The 17598-nt window shown below is 44.0% G+C and overlaps 1 protein-coding gene across 3 annotated transcripts; it reads left to right on the top strand.

The window, feature by feature from the left end:
• Positions 1 to 2934: 2934 nt before the first annotated feature.
• Positions 2935 to 17224, top strand: ABRACL (ABRA C-terminal like). 3 transcript variants are annotated; one of them, XM_011962061.1, is made up of 4 exons: positions 3069 to 3122; positions 3794 to 3795; positions 8159 to 8221; positions 16633 to 17224. In XM_011962061.1, exons 3-4 carry the CDS (start codon positions 8161 to 8163, stop codon positions 16815 to 16817), a joined length of 246 nt encoding a protein of 81 aa, XP_011817451.1. In that variant the 5' UTR covers positions 3069 to 3122; positions 3794 to 3795; positions 8159 to 8160; the 3' UTR covers positions 16818 to 17224. The 3 variants fall into 3 exon arrangements, with proteins under 3 accessions (XP_011817449.1, XP_011817452.1, XP_011817451.1); XM_011962059.1 differs by lacking the exon at positions 3794 to 3795 and having other exon boundaries at positions 2935 to 3122; positions 8155 to 8221; XM_011962062.1 differs by lacking the exon at positions 3794 to 3795 and having other exon boundaries at positions 3052 to 3122.
• Positions 17225 to 17598: the final 374 nt, after the last annotated feature.

The following is a 17598-nucleotide window of genomic DNA, read 5'->3' as shown; positions in this document are numbered from 1 at the left end:
AGCCAGGATGGTCTCGATCTCCTGACCTCGTGATCCGCCCGTCTCGGCCTCCCAAAGTGCTGGGATTACAGGCTTGAGCCACAGCTATTCCTGAGGGAATAAGAAAAGATAACAAAAGTCCATTTGGAAATTGAAGGAGTAGGATTGGATATGAAAAATATTAGCTAAAATTTTTAAATATTTCTTTTATCAAAACAGCTATCTTTCTTCTTTTCTTTTCTTTTTTTTTTTTTGAGATGCAGTCTCACTCTGTCACCCAAGCTGGAGTGCAGTGGCACGATTTTGGGTCACTGCAACCTTCGTCTCCCAGGTTTTAGTGATTCTCCTCCCTCAGCCTCCAGAATAGCTGGGATTACAAGCACATGCCACCACTCCCGGCTAATTTTTGTATTTTTAGTAGAGACGAGGTTTCACCGTGTTAGCCAGGATGGTCTCGATCTCCTGACCTCGTGATCCGCCCGTCTCGGCCTCCCAAAGTGCTGGGATTACAGGCTTGAGCCACAGCTATTCCTGAAGGAATAAGAAAAGATAACAAAAGTCCATTTGGAAATTGAAGGAGTAGGATTGGATATGAAAAATATTAGCTAAAATTTTTAAATATTTCTTTTATCAAAACAGCTATCTTTCTTCTTTTCTTTTCTTTTTTTTTTTTTGAGATGCAGTCTCACTCTGTCACCCAAGCTGGAGTGCAGTGGCACGATTTTGGGTCACTGCAACCTTCGTCTCCCAGGTTCTAGTGATTCTCCTCCCTCAGCCTCCAGAATAGCTGGGATTACAAGCACATGCCACTATACCCGGCTAATTTTTGTATTTTTAGTAGAGATGGGGGTTTCACCATGTTGGGCAGGCTGGTCTCGAACTCCTGACCTCAGGTGATCCGCCCACCTTGGCCTCCCAAAGTGTTGGGATTACAGGCATGAGCCACCAGGCCCAGCCAACAAAACAACTTTCTTACATTGTAATTCCTTGTAGATTAACATAAAGTTTGCGTTATACTTAGTTTAGCATATGTGTAAACACAGTATTTTTTTGGGTGAGTTTATTTTTATACTAACAAGGATGTTTACTTCTTTAGGGAAAGTAACCTATTTCTTTTTCTTTGGTTGGCAATTAGGATAATCCTAACTGCTTAATCATAACAGAAGTGGTACACTCCAGACTCATTATTCCTTTCATTGGATATTATCTGACTGATGAATTGTGATCCCTGTCACAGGCCAACATAGCGAGGTCCTGCTTGGATAATTGCTAAATATATTTTTATTGAATTATAATTTTTTGCCTTATGTCAACTGTGAAAGATATAAACTATAACTTCTTGGCTTTCTTTTGGTGAGAAAAAAATAGGCCTCAATCCTTTTGGTAACAATATAAAACAAGTAAAAGAAAAAAATAGGTCTTAAAAGATCTAGGAGTCACCTTAAACTTTATCTGCCATGAGACACTTACAAGATCCAGACCTTTGTTGAAGATTACAGAACGAGACTCATTCAGTCACACCCAAGAGACAGGCGTTCACTGTAAAGACTAGAATGAAGCATCGGAAGTGGATGGATCCAGTGCAGCCCCAGGGAACTTGACACTCACATGTCCCTGGGAAGCAGGTCTTCGTTGCTCTTCTTCCATCACTTGGTCTTAGCTTGTCTTTGACTGGTTTCTACCACTTGTGCCTCCACCCAACCTGCTGCTACATTCTCCTGGTTTCTGCTTACTCAAATGTTTTGCATCCCGAAGCCCATTTTGGCCCCTTCTGCCTTATCCTCTCTTAGTTCCAACCTTTCTATTACATCAGATGACTCCGTCTCTGCATTCTCCACTTTCCATTTCCAAGGGAGAGTCTGATCTGCTCACTGATTGTCGGAGCCCGTGTTTGATGAGAACTGTTTGTTCCAGGCCACCTCACACGATGATGAATACCTTATGGATTGTGCGCTCCTGGGTCACGTGATCGCTCTTAATTTCAACTAGCTGGGCTGGGCGTGGGGAGGAGTAAGGAACTTTTTTTTTTTTTGAGACGGAGTCTCGCTCTGTGGCCCAGGCTGGAGTGCAGTGGCCGGATCTCAGCTCACTGCAAGCTCTGCCTCCCGGGTTCACGTCATTCTCCTGCCTCAGCCTCCTGAGTAGCTGGGACTACAGGCGCCCGCCACCTCGTCCGGCTAGTTTTTTGTATTTTTTAGTAGAGACGGGGTTTCACCGTGTTAGCCAGGATGGTCTCGATCTCCTGACCTCGTGATCCGCCCGTCTCGGCCTCCCAAAGTGCTGGGATTACAGGCTTGAGCCACCGCGCCCGGCAAGGAACGTTTTTTGTAGTTACTTGTGCAAACCCTGCTCTAGAAATAGTTTGGGTAACTGTTTCCTTTCCAGAGGGACTCTGGGTAGGGTAAGCATCTCTCTCTCACACACGCATATATTAAAATAACAGTGACTAAAACAAAGGGAGTCTGAATAAATTGAATTATGAAGTTAAATGTAGGAAATAATGAATGAACAAAGGAAGAAAGCGATACTGATCCAGGGTCAACAACTACCTATGTCCAAGTCAAATTTCTTTGCAGTCTAACAAATTGGCTTTCAAAATTGCATTTTGTTTTTGCGAATTAAGCCATTTTCAAGTCATGAGTCGTAGTTTTCTGGAGGCCCCCGGCGTCCGGAACCCATGAATGTCACGTTTTTTCTAGCTGCCTTCAGCAATTCGGGGGCGCTTTGTTTCTTACGTTGGGAGAGAAATCCTGCAGGAAATCGACGCCCAGGATCAGCTGCAGATCCTGGGATCCTTGGCTCTGAGTAGCACGGTGGAAAGGTGGGGTAATCGAGGCTCCGGACCCGTTTTCCTAGGAGCCCAGGGCGCTCCACCTGTCTGGAGTCAGCTCCTTTCTTGGACGTCTCCTCCCCTGAGTTTCCTCCTCATAGGCTTGTCCCTGGGAGTGTGGGCGGCCCCTTTCTTGAGCGCAGAAACACTTACTTTTCCCCCTACCCTGCTCCTCCTCCTCCACAGCCGTCTTTCTCTTTGCCTCAGCCACTTCCTTTCTTGGCCTCACCCTCCCCAGTGCACTGAAGAGGGTACCCGGGTCCGGACCCACGCGGCGCCAGTTCTCCGGCGGGAAGGAAAACAGGGTAGAGAGGTGCGTGAGCGCCCGGGCAGATGTGGCTTAGGTAGCAGGGATGGACCGGGTGTCCGGGGTGCGCCGCCCGGCACTGCGGGCTGCGGTGAGAGTCGGGTCGGGAGGGGGTCGGGAGGGGGCCGGGAAGGGGCCCAGGGCGCGCGGAGGCTGCGACCGGAGGCGCTGAGACCTCGAGGGCTGGGGTCCCCGGGGGCGCGCGCCGCCCACGCCCCCACCTCTCGGGCCGACTTCCGCACTCGGCTCACGTGACGTTTCGCCGGTCGGGGGCGGACTGGGAAGCCGGCACAAATGGAACGCTTTTTTACCGCGGTGCGACGTGTCGGCTTTGCACTTGGCGGTGGTTCAGGAGCCAGTTCTGCAGAGCTGGGTGGGGAAGGGCTGGGGGCAAGGGGAGAGACTGCCCCAAGGAACGTGGTGGCCTCAGGGCAGTGGACTCTACAGCGCCGGAGGTGGGTGCGGCTCTGTGCGCTCCAGGTCAGGGGGTGCAGAGTCGTGAGGGGACACCAGGGGCTCTTGGAGCCCGGGGCAGGGTCCGTTTTCCTCTCCTGGTTTGGGCGCTCGCTCTTTCGGCGCTTCGGGATGCCCGGGCCACGGGGGAGACGGACCCGCGGCGCCGGGTGGGGAGCTGCGGAGACAAAGGCTTCCGGGACGCGGCCCTTCCCGGGCGCCAGCGGTGCAGCCCCGCAACTGGGGGCCCAGCCCGGCGCTCCCCAGCCCTGCACCGGTGCCGGCACTGACCGTGTGATGATGGGCTGCAGGGCACGGGGTTAAGGGACCTCCACCAGGCAGAACCCCAAACTGGGAGCAGGATGGCCAAATACGGAGTGAGCGCGCCCCAGACCGGAGGGAGGAAGGAGCCCAGTCATCCTTTCACCCGCACCAGCTGCTTGTCCGCGATTGTGAAGGGGAGCTGAGAAAACGTGCCCAGCCCGAGTGTGTAAAGTTGGTTCCTGGTTCCAGACATATCTATTCCAGTAGGCTTTATTTCCTTGGATATTAGAAAATCTCCATGCATTGCCTCCAAACTTTTGAAAAATAACAATGCCCTGAGGGTCCTGAAATATATTCTAAAGTGTGTATTGATGGTGGGTTTCGCATTCTGCCCAGTCGTCCGACTCTACGCTTCCTTTGTGTTTCCCACGCACAAAGCCTAAATCGATTCTGCGACGACAATTAGAGTGCCTGGCCGGCATCTGCCTCGCCTTCCCTGGAGCATTTTCTTGTCTTCTGGTCCAGCCGCTCACCATTAAGCTCTTCCCCTTAGACTTGCTCTGCTTCTCACCTCTCCTCATTGTTCTTTTTTTTTTTTTTTTTTTGGGGGCAACAGGAGGTGCTAGTACTGGCATCGGTTTTCCTTTCTCTCTCTCTCTTTCTTTTTTTTTTTTTTTTTTTTTCCCTTAGACATAGTTTCACGGTACTGGTGAGAATGTGTTACGTTCATACAACCAAATCAGGGTAATTGGGATATCCATCACCTTAAATATTTATCTCTTCTTTATGCTAGGAACATTCAACTTACTTGCTTTTAGCCATTTGGAAGTGTACAATCCATTAATGTGAACTATAGTTACCCCACTGATCAATGCAACGTCGGGTCTTACTTCTTCTGTGTATTTATATCCATCAACCTCTCCTCATCCCTCCACCCCCTTCATTGTTCTGCATCTTGCTCACTGCAGTCCTGGGATTCTGTCCTTATTATAAAAGGCTATGGGTCTTTCAAAGATTGTGTCACAATAGGTATTTTTTTTCCCCCTTTGTCCCTCTCCTTCCTAAATAATAAATAAATAAAACATGTCAAATTAAGTATGCTAGCAATTGTTTCTAAACCTGTTATTTTCCTATTTATAGTGGTCTGGGCAGGGAGCCTTTCTTACTTTGTAAGTATTCTGCCTTGGTAAGAGCTCAGCATGTCACATTTCATGTAAATCCCACTCACTATTATATTTAGTGTATTTGCATAATGGCAAAAGAGGAAGAGGAAGGGGGGAAAGAAGAGCCACCACCATGTGGTAGAAACAGCATTTAGTTGTGGGGCATTAACCCCTGTTTCGTTATCCTTCAAATGGGGATAAATAAATGCCTTGTAAGGTTCTTAGAACTACATGAATTAACGCAGATAAGGAGCATGATGTGTAATTAAGTATAAAGAAACGCTGGTTGCCGTCCATGCTTAAAATTGGATAAACGTACATTTGCTTAATATAATGCAGGTATGCATGCTATATCTAATAGATGGATTTCCCCTTTGATTCTCATTATTCAATGAGAGCTAAGTCTGAAGTGAGTTGCTGGTGTTGGGAGGAAGGAGTGAAGAAGGGTGTTAAAGAGATAACATCTTTCTAGGGAGTCGAGAATCAGAGAATTGGGGAGTTCCTTAATTTCTTTGGACATTTTCATTCTCCCTCTGTCCAGTACAGGCTAATTTCCTCATCATCCCTCACAGATCCTTACTATGTCTGCATGAATGTTTCTGGAAACAGGGTGCAAACTTTATTCATTGTTGGGCAATTTTAATTGCTAGAGAACTTTTTTATATGGCTCTCAAATCTGCCTTTCTATTACACTGATCCATCTTACCCAGTAGAGGAACACAAAGTCTATTCATAAAGTACATAAAAAAGAGCTTTAGTTTTTTTTTGTTTTGTTCTTAAAGCAGCAGTTCTTCTCTAAGCTAACTTTATGGGTCAAGATTCTTTAGAGTGCAAGTAATAGAAACTCAGTCAAACCAACACAAGCAAAAAGAGGAAAGATATTGGTTCACGTAGTTGGAAAGTCCAGGGTCTTATATAGGCTCAGCCATTGTTATATGACTGGACATTTCTTTGTGTTAGCTTCATTCCTGGCCAGCGGTTCTCACATGGTGGCCATTGACATCAGGGACTATAAAGTAATATCTTAGAACCAAGTGGAAGGAGAGTGTCGTTTTACTAATAGTCCTAGCAAAATCACAGGGCTGAACCTAATTGTTCTGGATGGGCTCAGCTACCTCATGCCTCAAACCAATTATTCGGGCTCTGACCTGCCTCTGGAGCCCAGGGGAAGGCTCTACCCAGGATACATGGGTTTAGTGTAAGGAGGGAAAGGCTTTATCCAAACAAAACTTAGACTGCCGGTGCCAGAGTGGGAAATGGATGCTGGGTAGACAAAACAACAGTTGCCCACCACACTGCTACTAATAGTTTTTTCCTACTTTTATTCTCATGGCATGGTGTTCAGGCTTAGTGGCTGTGTACTCTGTGTATATTTTAGCTTTTTAGTATCGCTCTTAAACTATGTCTTGTTATAGATATGACTTCACCAACACAAAGTCCCCAATATTTGAACACTGTAAGTTTTCATATTAAGTTTTATGAAGATGCATTTAATTGAATAGTTCATGTTTTATTACAATCTAAGCTTCTTAAATTATAATATTCACACAAGCAACAGAGCAGATGGTAGTGGCACTTTTAATAATTAGCAGATAGAAAATCTAGTGTCCCAATCAATATCATGTAAGCAGGTATTATATAGTCATAGGTGTCACTCTTGTTTTTAACAGCTAGCAAGAATTAGTTACAATCCATATGGATAAAGTTGTTTCTTGCAAATTATCACCCCGAAGGAAACCATACACACAACTCCACCTTTTTGGTCCCTTATTTGATTTGAAAAAATTATGATTTGAAAACAGACTGAACTGATGCATCTTCTTCCCGGTTGGTCATACTTCCTGACATCCTGCAGGTGTTCTTCCAATCCCTCTCATGCCTTTGTGTGTTCTTTTCAGTTCGTGAGGTCAATATTTCTTTACCCTCTACTCTTAGTGCCAGACATGATACAGCAGTGAGCATTATAGTCAGATCCCTGCAGAGGGGAGCTTACCCTGTGGTAGTGAAAGTCCAGAAATGTAATTCCAATTGGGTGAAATGAGGGGCACGGTGCTGTGGGAACACAGTGAGGGAGTACTGCTTCTCCAGGGTTTCAGGGAAGGCTTTTATTTAAGCTGGAGCAGGATGTGTGTGAATTAGCCCCTGGAAAGAGGAATAGCTATAGTCTGAATTGAAGCCATAGTATGTGTGAAGGCTGGAGGTGAGAGAGCAAGGGGCATTTGAGAGATTAAAAAGTCCCATGTGGCTACAGCCTAGAGTTCAAGGGGGTGGAAGAGGCTAGAACAGTGTGCAGAACCCAGCTGTTGGAGGACTTAGTGAGCCAAGGAAAGGCTCAACTTCTGTTTTATTCTGAACTCCTTATCTGCAGGTGAATGATCTTCACCACAAGCTATTTATTGCAATCGGATTTACTGGGCATTGCCCAGAGAAGGCCATGATGTTCCTGTATGTCACTGGCTTGACAGGATGGTATTAAAATTGCTGTTGTATTGATCTGCCTCCCCCACTAGACTGGCTCCTGAAGAGCAGGGAGTGTGTGTTAGTTTATTCTAGGGTGTCCAGCCCCTAGCTTAGGCCTGCCTCAAGTATGCTATGCGTTTTCTCCTTTGTTGCCTTGCTTTACGTATGCATTTCCTCCTGTATAGAGTACCCTACCCTACCTGTCCGGCTGGACCACTCCTCCCCAGTACCTCCCAGGAAGCCTCCTGCTGCTTACTCCTTTGTGCTTCCATATGCCTTGGACCCACCACTCAAAGAGTGTTTGTCACATTGCTCTTCATTGCAGGCCCTCATTTGCCTTTAGAATGTGAGATCCCTGAGGGCAGATCCTGTGCTACACACCTTTTGTATTTTCGGTGCCTAGCAGGGTACCATGAAGAAGACCTACTCAGAGTGAATCGTGGGTGCAAGGAGAATGACTGTATTCTCCCCCACAGATGTGGAGAATAGGAGTGCAGGCAGCTAAGGGGGCGGTTACAAAGGTAGAGGGAAAATGGGGACACTTCAGTGCCACATGCATCACACAAATATTTTTAGGAAAAGGGACATGGTAAATTAATAGTGACAAATGTGACATGAACAAGACAAAGGGCCCTTGGATTTGGATGTGCTTAATGGAATGTAATGGTGATAATTTAGACTTCCTTTTTCTCTCCCAGGCAGCAATGAATGTGGATCATGAGGTTAACCTCTTGGTGGAGGAAATTCATCGTTTGGGTTCAAAAAGTAAGTATCTAACAGAGATAGAGTATTTCTCATGGCTTTACCTTGAACAGGCGAGACTGGCATGCTGGAGAAGCCTAGGAGGGGTCACCCAGGGGTTCAGGACAGAGGTATGGCAGCTCTGCCCACAGCCCCAGGTGGTAACTGCCCTTAGCCAGGAAGTGACATCTGGAGACACAGGGCTTTTGGGGTATTGTGATTCTGATGCAGAGAATGGTTGAGGTATTTCATTATTTTTTCAATAGAAAGCAAATTACTAAGCTTCTTTCATCTGACTACATTGAAATTTGGTAATTGAATCATATTCAAATTTTTACTTATCATACTATTAAAATTCATGTTTTCTGCTTTGTTCTGCCATCATTTTACAAACTTCTTTTTTAAAATCATCTTATCTAAAATGTCATCATTTTACACACTTGTAAATGACTAGGGACTTACATTGAAATTATACTAAATTATACTAAATTGTCTTTATTTTCTCCAAATCTCAAATCTTGAGTTTTGTATAATCAGGTATTAAGTAAGATAACTAAAATAAATCATCCTTTAGGTAGTGTTTAAGAAAAATTATCTTTTTTTTCAGCAATAACTAGGCAGCTTCCCTGAAGATAGTGACATGCAAAATGGGTAGTATTCGCATCTTCTTCCTAAGTTTTAATGAAAATTACTATTATACTTGTGGCTTTAGGTATTTGGTACATCTCAGATGAGACATGCAAGAATTTGGGGAGCATTTTGAAAATAATAAGAATAATAGACGTATTCAGCAACAACTAGGATAATAGGACTGGAAGTTTTAAAATTACATCATGTAAGTGAAAACCCGTTCTAGAAAGTCCCTCAGAAGCTCTCAAGGTTTGTGTCATTATAGTTTGATTCTTCTTAAAGCACTCTCTGTTCATGAATCACAAATCCTTTGAAGTAACAGGACAGACTTGGAAAATTCCATTAAGCCATTAATATCAAATGTCCCTTGCAATGGTTTTCTGTTCCTGCTGTAACAGATTGCCACAAATTTAGGGATGTAAAACAACACATGTAATATCTTAAGAGTTCTGTAGGTCAGGAGTTTGACAAGGGTCTTACTGGGGTAAGATTAAGGTGTTGGCAGGGGACTCCTTTCTATAGGTTCCAGGAGGGAATCAGTTTCCTTGCCTTTTCCAGCTTCTAGAGGTGGCCTTGGCTCATGGTCCCCTTTCTCTGTCTTAAAGCAAGCAAGAGCTGATTGAGTCCACATGTTGCATCACATCAACCTCCTCCACTTTTTCTTTTAAGTTTGTTTGTTTGAGACAGAATCTTACTCTGTTGCTTAGGCTGGAGTGCAGTGGTGCAATCTCGGCTCACTGTAACCTCCCACCTCCCGGGTTCAAGCGATTCTCCTGCCTCAGCCTCCCGAGTAGCTGGAATTATAGGCACCTGCCACCATGCTCAGCTAATTTTTGTAGTTTTGGTAGAGATGGGGTTTCACCATGTTGGCCAGGCTGGTCTTGAACTCCTGACCTCAGGTGATCCATCCACCTCGGCCTCCCAAAATGCTTGATTACAGGTGTGAGCCACCACACCCGGCCTAGTTTCTTGTATTTTAGAGATGGGGTTTCACTGGCCGGGCGCGGTGGCTCACGCCTGTAATCCCAGCACTTTGGGAGGCTGAGGCAGTTGGATCACGAGGTCAAGAGTTCGAGGCCAGCCTGGCCAACATGGTGAAACCCTGTCTCTACTAAAGATACAAAAAAAAAAAAAAAAATTAGCCGGGCATGGTGGCATGTGCCTGTAATCCCAGCTACTAGGGAGGTTGAGGCAGGAGAATCTCTTGAACCCGGGAGGTGGAGGTTGCACCAAGATTGCATCACTGCACTCCAGTCTGGGCAGTGGGGCAAGACTCCGTCTCACAAAACAAACAAACAAACAAACAAACAAACAAACAAACAAGCAAACATAAAAGAGATGGGGTTTCACCATGTTGGCCAGGCTGGTCTTGAACTCCTGGCCTTAAGTGATCCACCTGCCTCAGCCTCCCAAAGTGCTGGGATTATGGATGTGAGCCACCATGCCCGGCCTGCCTCCCTCTTCTGTTTTAAGGACTTTTTGGATTACACTGGGCTCACCCAGGTAATCTAGGATTCCTCCCTGTCGTGGAGTCCTTAATTGAATTGCATCTGAAAAGTCCCTTTTGCCATGTGAGGTAACATATAGATTCTAGAGATTGGACATGGTTATCTTCTGGGGCCTTTATTCTTCCTATTACTCCCTCTTTTTTTGTCTTAGTCACTCTATTTCTGTATCAAACCCAAGTCATCATTACTGAAATGTACCAAGAAAAGATAAATGAGGCATATTAAAGTTGGTGTGGACTCTTAAGTCCTAAGGTAGTCAACAACTAAGTGAGTTGAATCATATGATCAGTTAATACTTATTGAGTATCTATATGTGCTAATAACTGTGTAGTACAAGTGGTATAAAGTGTGTTCCTTTTCCTCAGGGATTTTACTACTTAGTTGATGAAAACAAATGAAATCTCATAGTCCAGGTGCCATGGCTCAGGCCTGTAATCCTAGCACATCAGGAGGCCAAGGTGGGAGGATCATGTAAGCCCAGGAATTCAAGACCAGCCTGGGCAACAAAGTAGGATCCCATCTCTACAAAAAAATTGAAAAATTAGCCAGGCATGGTGGCATACAACTGTGGTCCCAGCTGTACTGGAGGCTGAGGCAGGAGGATTGCATGAGCTCAGGATGTTGAGGCTGCAGTGAGCTGTGTTGAAGCCATTGCACTCCATCCTGTGGGACAGAGTGAGACCCTATCTGAAAAAAGAAAAACAATAAAAAACTCATGAGGCAATTATCAGAAAAAAAAATGGTATGCTGAACTATGAAGTGCTGACATGCAATATGGTCCCTTCAAAATAGATTATTGGAAGTTGTAGTAGTTGGGGGCACTCAGTGAAGTCTTGCATCTCAGGTAGGACTTTGAAGTGTAGGGCAGGTCAGTTTAGGGGGAAATCCATGAGTTGGTTTTGGAATGGGAATGAATGTATTGTTTGAAGAGAACACTGAGAAGACATTGGAAAATGTAATTTATTTAGTTTCTTTTTTGAGATGGAGTCTCGCTCTGTCGCCTGGGCTGGAGTGCTGTGGCACCATCTTGGCTCACTGCAACCTCTTGTCTTCTAGGTTCAGGCGATTCTTGTGCCTGAGCCTCCCTGGTAGCTGGTATTACAGGTGTCCATCAGCACGCCTGGTTAAGTTTTGTATTTTCAGTAGAGATGGGGTTTTGCCATGTTGACTGGGCTAGTCTCGAACTTCTGGCCTCAAGTGGTCCATCTGTCTCAGCCTCCCAAAGTGTTGGGATTACAGGCATGAGCCACTTCGTCTGGCCATGATGTATTTAGTTTCCTAATCAAAGAAATCAACAATCTTCCCTAACTCAATTTTTCTCCCACCCATTTCACCACACCCACTTGTTGGAGGCCTGATGAGTCTTATTTTCCACAGTGATGTCCCTCCTGTTCTTCCTCCCACACTCCTGTTTTTTTCCTGAGCTCAGTGAGGTCATCTTACTCTTGGCAGCATTATTATTGTTTTTTTCTTTTTCTTTTCTTTTCTTTTTTTTTTTCTGAGACAAAGTCTTGCTCTGTTACCCAGGCTGGAGTGCAATGGTGTGATCTTGGCTCACTGCAACCTCTGCCTCTTGGGTTCAAACAATTCTCCTGCCTCAGCCTCTTGAGTAGCTGGGATTACAGGCATCCGCCACCACTCCTGGCTGATTTTTGTATTTTTACTAGAGACAGTATTTCACCATGTTGGCCAGACTGGTCTTGAACTCCTGGCATTGTGTGATCCACCCGCCTCAGCCTTCCAAAGTGCTGGGATTGTAGACGTGAGCCACTGGGCCCAGCCATGCATTACTGTTGTTTGGATAGTTATAGGTGTTAAAGGCATATTTCTAAAGATTTGTAGGATTTTCTTTTCTGTATCCATGTCAACCTAGTGCTTATTGGTCATATTCAATTAGTTTTTAAATTCTAACCTTTACAGTACTAGTCATTATTCTGGTAAGGCAAACTGAAATTCCACTTCAAAATTAGCAGCTTTCACATTAGAAGACTTCAGATAATTATCATAACTTCTATAAGCATGGAAATACTTTTAATTTTGCAGCTTCATCAGGATACCTTGACTTTCTCATCCCTGGCAAAAGATGACTTATTGAGTTTGAAAGCATATGCAGATATGTGTAATCTTTGAATGTGTTATGGTTAATTATTTAAGTTGTATCTGGAGTGATTTTGCCTTAATCTACATATTATGAGCTCAAGATGAAAACTGATGAATTTAGTTTTATCTTTTCATTCAAAGTCAAATTCTTTAAAGTCTAATTTTTCATATAGTGAAAAAGATTAAATGGGGAGAGAGCATTTGGATATTTAAATTCTTCCATTCAACAAATATTTTTTTTAGTGTCCCCTTTGTGCTCAAGTGCTGGAGATGTAAAAATAAACAAAATTCCATCTCCATCTTTGAGGTTCTCTTTAGGTAGCTGAAAGACAGACAAACTGGAAGTACCTAGAGGGAAGTAATTAACATGGGCTGTAAAGTTGGACTCTGTGAAAATGAATCCCAGCTCCTCTACATACTTGCTATGTGACCTTGGCTACTTTACTAAACTTTTCTGTGCCTTGTTTTCCTTGTTTGTAAAACAATAATACTCTACTTCAAGGACACATTTCTTCACATTAAAAAAAATCTCTAAAATAGGCCGGGTGCGGTGGCTCACGCCTATAATCTCAGCACTTTAGGAGGCCAAGGCAGGCAGATTGCCTGAGGTCAGGAGCTCGAGACCAGCTTGGCTAACATGGTGAAACCTTGTCCCTACTAAAAATACGAAAATTAGCTGGGCGTGGTGGCGGGTGCTTGTAATCCCAGCTACTTGGGAGGCTGAGGCAGGAGAATCGCTTGAACCTGGGAGGCAGAGGTTGCAGTGAGCCGAGACCACACCATTGCACTCCAGTCTGGGCAATGAGAAGGAAACTCAAAAGAAAAAAAAAAAATCTCTGAAATAAAAATGCATCGTATAGTACATGGCATGCTGTGGTTAAATTGGCAGTTTAATTGTAATATAAAATAATGATGCTTCTTGCAATCAATTGTATCTTATCTTCCATGAAATACAGATTAAGTGAATTTTAATGACTGTAAAATGCATCGAACAGTTCTGGATCATAGCAAGTACTCAATAAATGTTAGCTATTAATACTATAAATGATGGTGAACACTTTGATAGATATATACTCAGTTTTATAAGAAGAGCTCTTCACTCAACTGAGGGGCTCATGAAGGACTTCTAGAAAAGGTGGCATTTGAATTCATTCCTGAAGAAAAATCATTTAGCTAGGAAAAAGTTTCTGGGTTTCTGGGCAGATGACTGAACATGGGCACTGTTACAAAGGCAGGATCTGTCATATCATCTCAGGCACAGCAAGCAGGTCATTGTGACTGAATCAGAAGGTACATGCAGTGATATGGCAGAAGGCCAGGCAAGTGATAGATGCAAGGCCAGAGGATGAAGTACCTCTTCTGCGAGGCCATGGACTTCTCTTTATTTAGAAGGTCATAGGGAGCCACTGAAATATTAAAGTAGGCTGGATGAGGTGGCTCACACCTGTAATCCCAGCACTTTGGGAGGCCAAGGCAGGAGGAATGCTTGAGCCCAGGAGTTCGAGACCTCGTCTCTATTAAAAATAAAAATACATTAGGTGTGGTGGCGCATGCCTGCAGCCCCAGCTACGTGGGAGGCTTGGAAGGGCTCGAGAGGATCTCTTGAGTCCAGGAGTTCGAGGTTGCAGTGAGCTGTGATCACAGAACTGCCCTCCAGCCTGGGCAACAGATCAACACCCTGTCTCAAAAAAAGAAAAAAGAAAGAAAGAGGGATTAAATAGAAGAGTAGCAATGAGCTTTGCATCTCATAAAGTTCCTTCCACATTTTTTCTTCCACACCCATGTGGAGGATGTATTGAGGGGCAAAAATGCAGAAAAGGAGGCTGGTATGGAGTTCTCAGCAGCTTGCAGTGACGCAGGTGAGAAGCACTTAGGACCTGAACCAAGGAATTAACTGTCATTGGAGAGGAGAGGCAGTAGTCACAGAAAACACAAAGAAGGTGGAATCACCGAAACATTTGTCAGATTGAGGGATGAGGGGGCATGAGAACGGCAAGATTACACCCAGGTTTCTGTCTTTGGTGCCTTTAAAAATTTTAAGCAGAGTTGAGAATTTACTGTATGCTGGGCACTCTATAAAAGGCTTTTTCTTTATTATGTCTGTTAATCCTTGCAACAGCCCTGTGAGAGGTATTTTTACCCTCATTTGATGGATACCTGAAGTTCAGAGAGCTTGGAGGACTTGCCTGAGGTTACCAGCAGCTCCACTTCTATCTGTAATCAGTGATAGGTTCCTGTTGCACACGGTGTCATGCAGGTAGAAGTTGAAAAACCAAAGAGGTGCATCTTTGCTTTCCAGGCCAAACATGGTCAGATTCCCCGTTTTCCCTTTAGAACATCTTTCTTCCTCCTTCTCATCTTAGGTGACCTACTTCAGGTGAGTAAACTACTCACGCTGGTCACTGTTCCCCCAGCCACCTTACTCATTTTTAGCCTTGCCTGTGGCTTGGCACACTATCCCTATTTGTGTCAGTCACAGCAGAGCCCTTGGTCGCTGATGGTCTGCTCAGTGTGTACCAGGCAGTGTGCCGAGTGCTTTCGAACTGTGTCTCCTGGCAGCACCGAGAAAAAGATGTTCAGGTCCCCATTTTACACAGGAGGAAGCCAAGGCTTAGGGAGCTTTAAACAAGTTGCCCAAGGCCAAACGACTAGTAGATGGCAGAGATTTCCACTGAGGACTGTTAGGTTTTTGAAAAGCTCCGTGCATATCATCACAATGAAGCTGAGGAAAAAGAAAATAGCTCCAGGTTATTGTCTCCTTTCAAGTCCGGAAGAGGTACTGCCTCCTCCATGAAGTCTTCCTTACCATTCTTGCCCAAAGACATCTTGCCCTCCTCTAAACTGTAAAATATATTTTCTTTTTTTCTTCTTTTTTTATTGAGACAGGGTCTCACTCTGTTGCCCAGGTTGGAGTGCACTAGCACGGTCATGGCTCACTGCAGCCTCGAACTCCTGGGCTCAAACAGCCCTCTGCTTCAGCCTCCTGAGTAGCTGGGATCACAGGTGCACTCCACCACACCCAGCTATTTTTATTTTTTTTTTTTAGGAGAGAGATGGTCTCAGTATGTTGCTCAGGTTGGTGTCAAACTTCTGGGCTCAAGGTATCCTCCTACCTTGGCCTCCTAAAGTGCTGGGATTACAGGCATGAGCCACTGCACTTGGCCGGGATGTATTTTCTTTGCTTCTCATTTGGCATCCAATCACATACTGCTTTGTATTGTTGCTTTAACTTGTTATGTGTATATTTCTTATTTCCTCATGGGACTGAGTCATTGCTTTGAAAGTTCGAAAGCAATTCTCTCCTTCCTTGTATCTGTCTCTAGCGTCTAACACAGTGCTGTGCTCACAGTAGGAGTTTGCCAAGCAGCCAGTTAGAAGTTCTCGCCAGGGAGCGTGGGCACTCAAGAACCTTTGGTCAAGAAATGGTCCTCTCCTCACTGTGATGGCCATCCTCTTGACCGTGGGTGTAGCTTTGGAAGGGAAGGACCTGCAGTAGAGGGGTAGGAAGAGGTCAGGGATTCAGTCAAGCGATCAAAGGAATCACCCAAGGGTAGGGAGGTGTCTCCCAGATTATTCTTGTTTCCAGGTTTTCAGGTTATTGATTTTTAACAGCAGATCCACTTTTGGTCTATCTTAACTTTCAATGTCTATGTTAAAAACTGGCCTCCAAATAAGATAATCTAGGGCTCATATGAAGTACAGATTTCTGAGTCTACTACCAGGAATTCAGATTCAGTGGTCCTGATAAATGGCTGATGATAATGCACTTTTAGGGAGCCCCCACTCCCACCCTGGGGATTCCGGGTGTTCAGAACACACTTAGAGAAACACTGCTCTTGATCCTGGTTTTCTATTTTATTTGTAGTCTTTATTGATTCAAAAACTCACATAACAATTAACAAATAAAAGAGGGAAATTTATCTGCAATATTAGCACTGTAGCACATTCAACTTTTGTGAATGTTTCTTGGTTCTCAGTCTTTGGATAATCCTAAGACTAAGAGGTGTATGACATGTATTTATTCCATTACTTTTTGGATCTGGGAAGAGAATATGTTGAATTTATGACTGTTAAATGTTAAATTGTAATCTTGGATAGCCCATAGTTAGAAATGTATTAAACATTTTTGTAAATCTGCCATACTTGACGGTAAGACACAGACTTTACATTTGCTAACAATGTATTTTCTCAAATTAGATGCTGATGGAAAGTTAAGTGTGAAATTTGGGGTCCTCTTCCAAGACGATAAATGTGCCAACCTCTTTGAAGCATTGGTAGGAACTCTCAAAGCTGCAAAACGAAGGAAGATTGTAACGTATTCAGGAGAGCTGCTTCTGCAAGGTGTTCATGATGATGTTGACATTGTATTACTGCAAGATTAATGTGGTTCACATATCTTTTATGTACTGCCATTTTTTGTTTCTGGTAAACTGGAATATAAAGTGAAAGAACAAACATTTGAACATACTTAATGTATTTTTATAGAACTTTGTAAACAAAAGGAGATTAATGTTTTAGAAGTCTGTCCTTTTTTATATCTTGAAAGAAAATTTATGTATGATGCTATAAAATAAACAAATCCTATTATTTTTCTCAGGAATCTGGTTGGGAATTGTAGGCAATGAGGTTTTTTGGGAGGCGGGTACAGGGGAATGTTTGTTTCATAAATAATTAGACATTTTCTATAGATATTTGACATTCTGCAAAAGCAACAAGCAAATTGAAGACCAACTCCTATGAGAAATATTATAATGGTTATGTAATAAAGACATGTAGCTGTCTTAAAATTGCCTTATTTTGTCATTTAAGTATTTGTGTGCTTTTCAGAATTGAGTTTTTGTATCAATATTAGATAACTGCAGTAAAAGTTATGTTAATCTGAAACAAATTGTCTCAGAACTACAAAATTTAAGTAATAGGAATGGCTGGGCACAGGTGCTCACACCTGTAATCCCAGCACTTTGGGAGGCCGAGTTGGGCAGATCACCTGAGGTCGGGAGTTTGAGACAGCTTGGCCAACATGGTGAAGCCCCATCTCTACTGAAAATACAAAAATTAGCTGGGTGTGATGGCACATGTCTGTAATACCCACTACTCTGGAGGCTGAGGTATGAGGGTCACCCGAACCCAGGAGGTGGAGGTTGCACTGAGCTGAGATCGCCC

Source organism: Colobus angolensis, unplaced genomic scaffold (genome assembly GCF_000951035.1).
Source record: "Colobus angolensis palliatus isolate OR3802 unplaced genomic scaffold, Cang.pa_1.0 Scaffold58, whole genome shotgun sequence".
Classification (NCBI taxonomy): domain Eukaryota; kingdom Metazoa; phylum Chordata; class Mammalia; order Primates; family Cercopithecidae; genus Colobus; species Colobus angolensis.
Note: the sequence above shows the minus strand (reverse complement) of the source record. Positions and strands in the feature narration are given on the sequence as shown.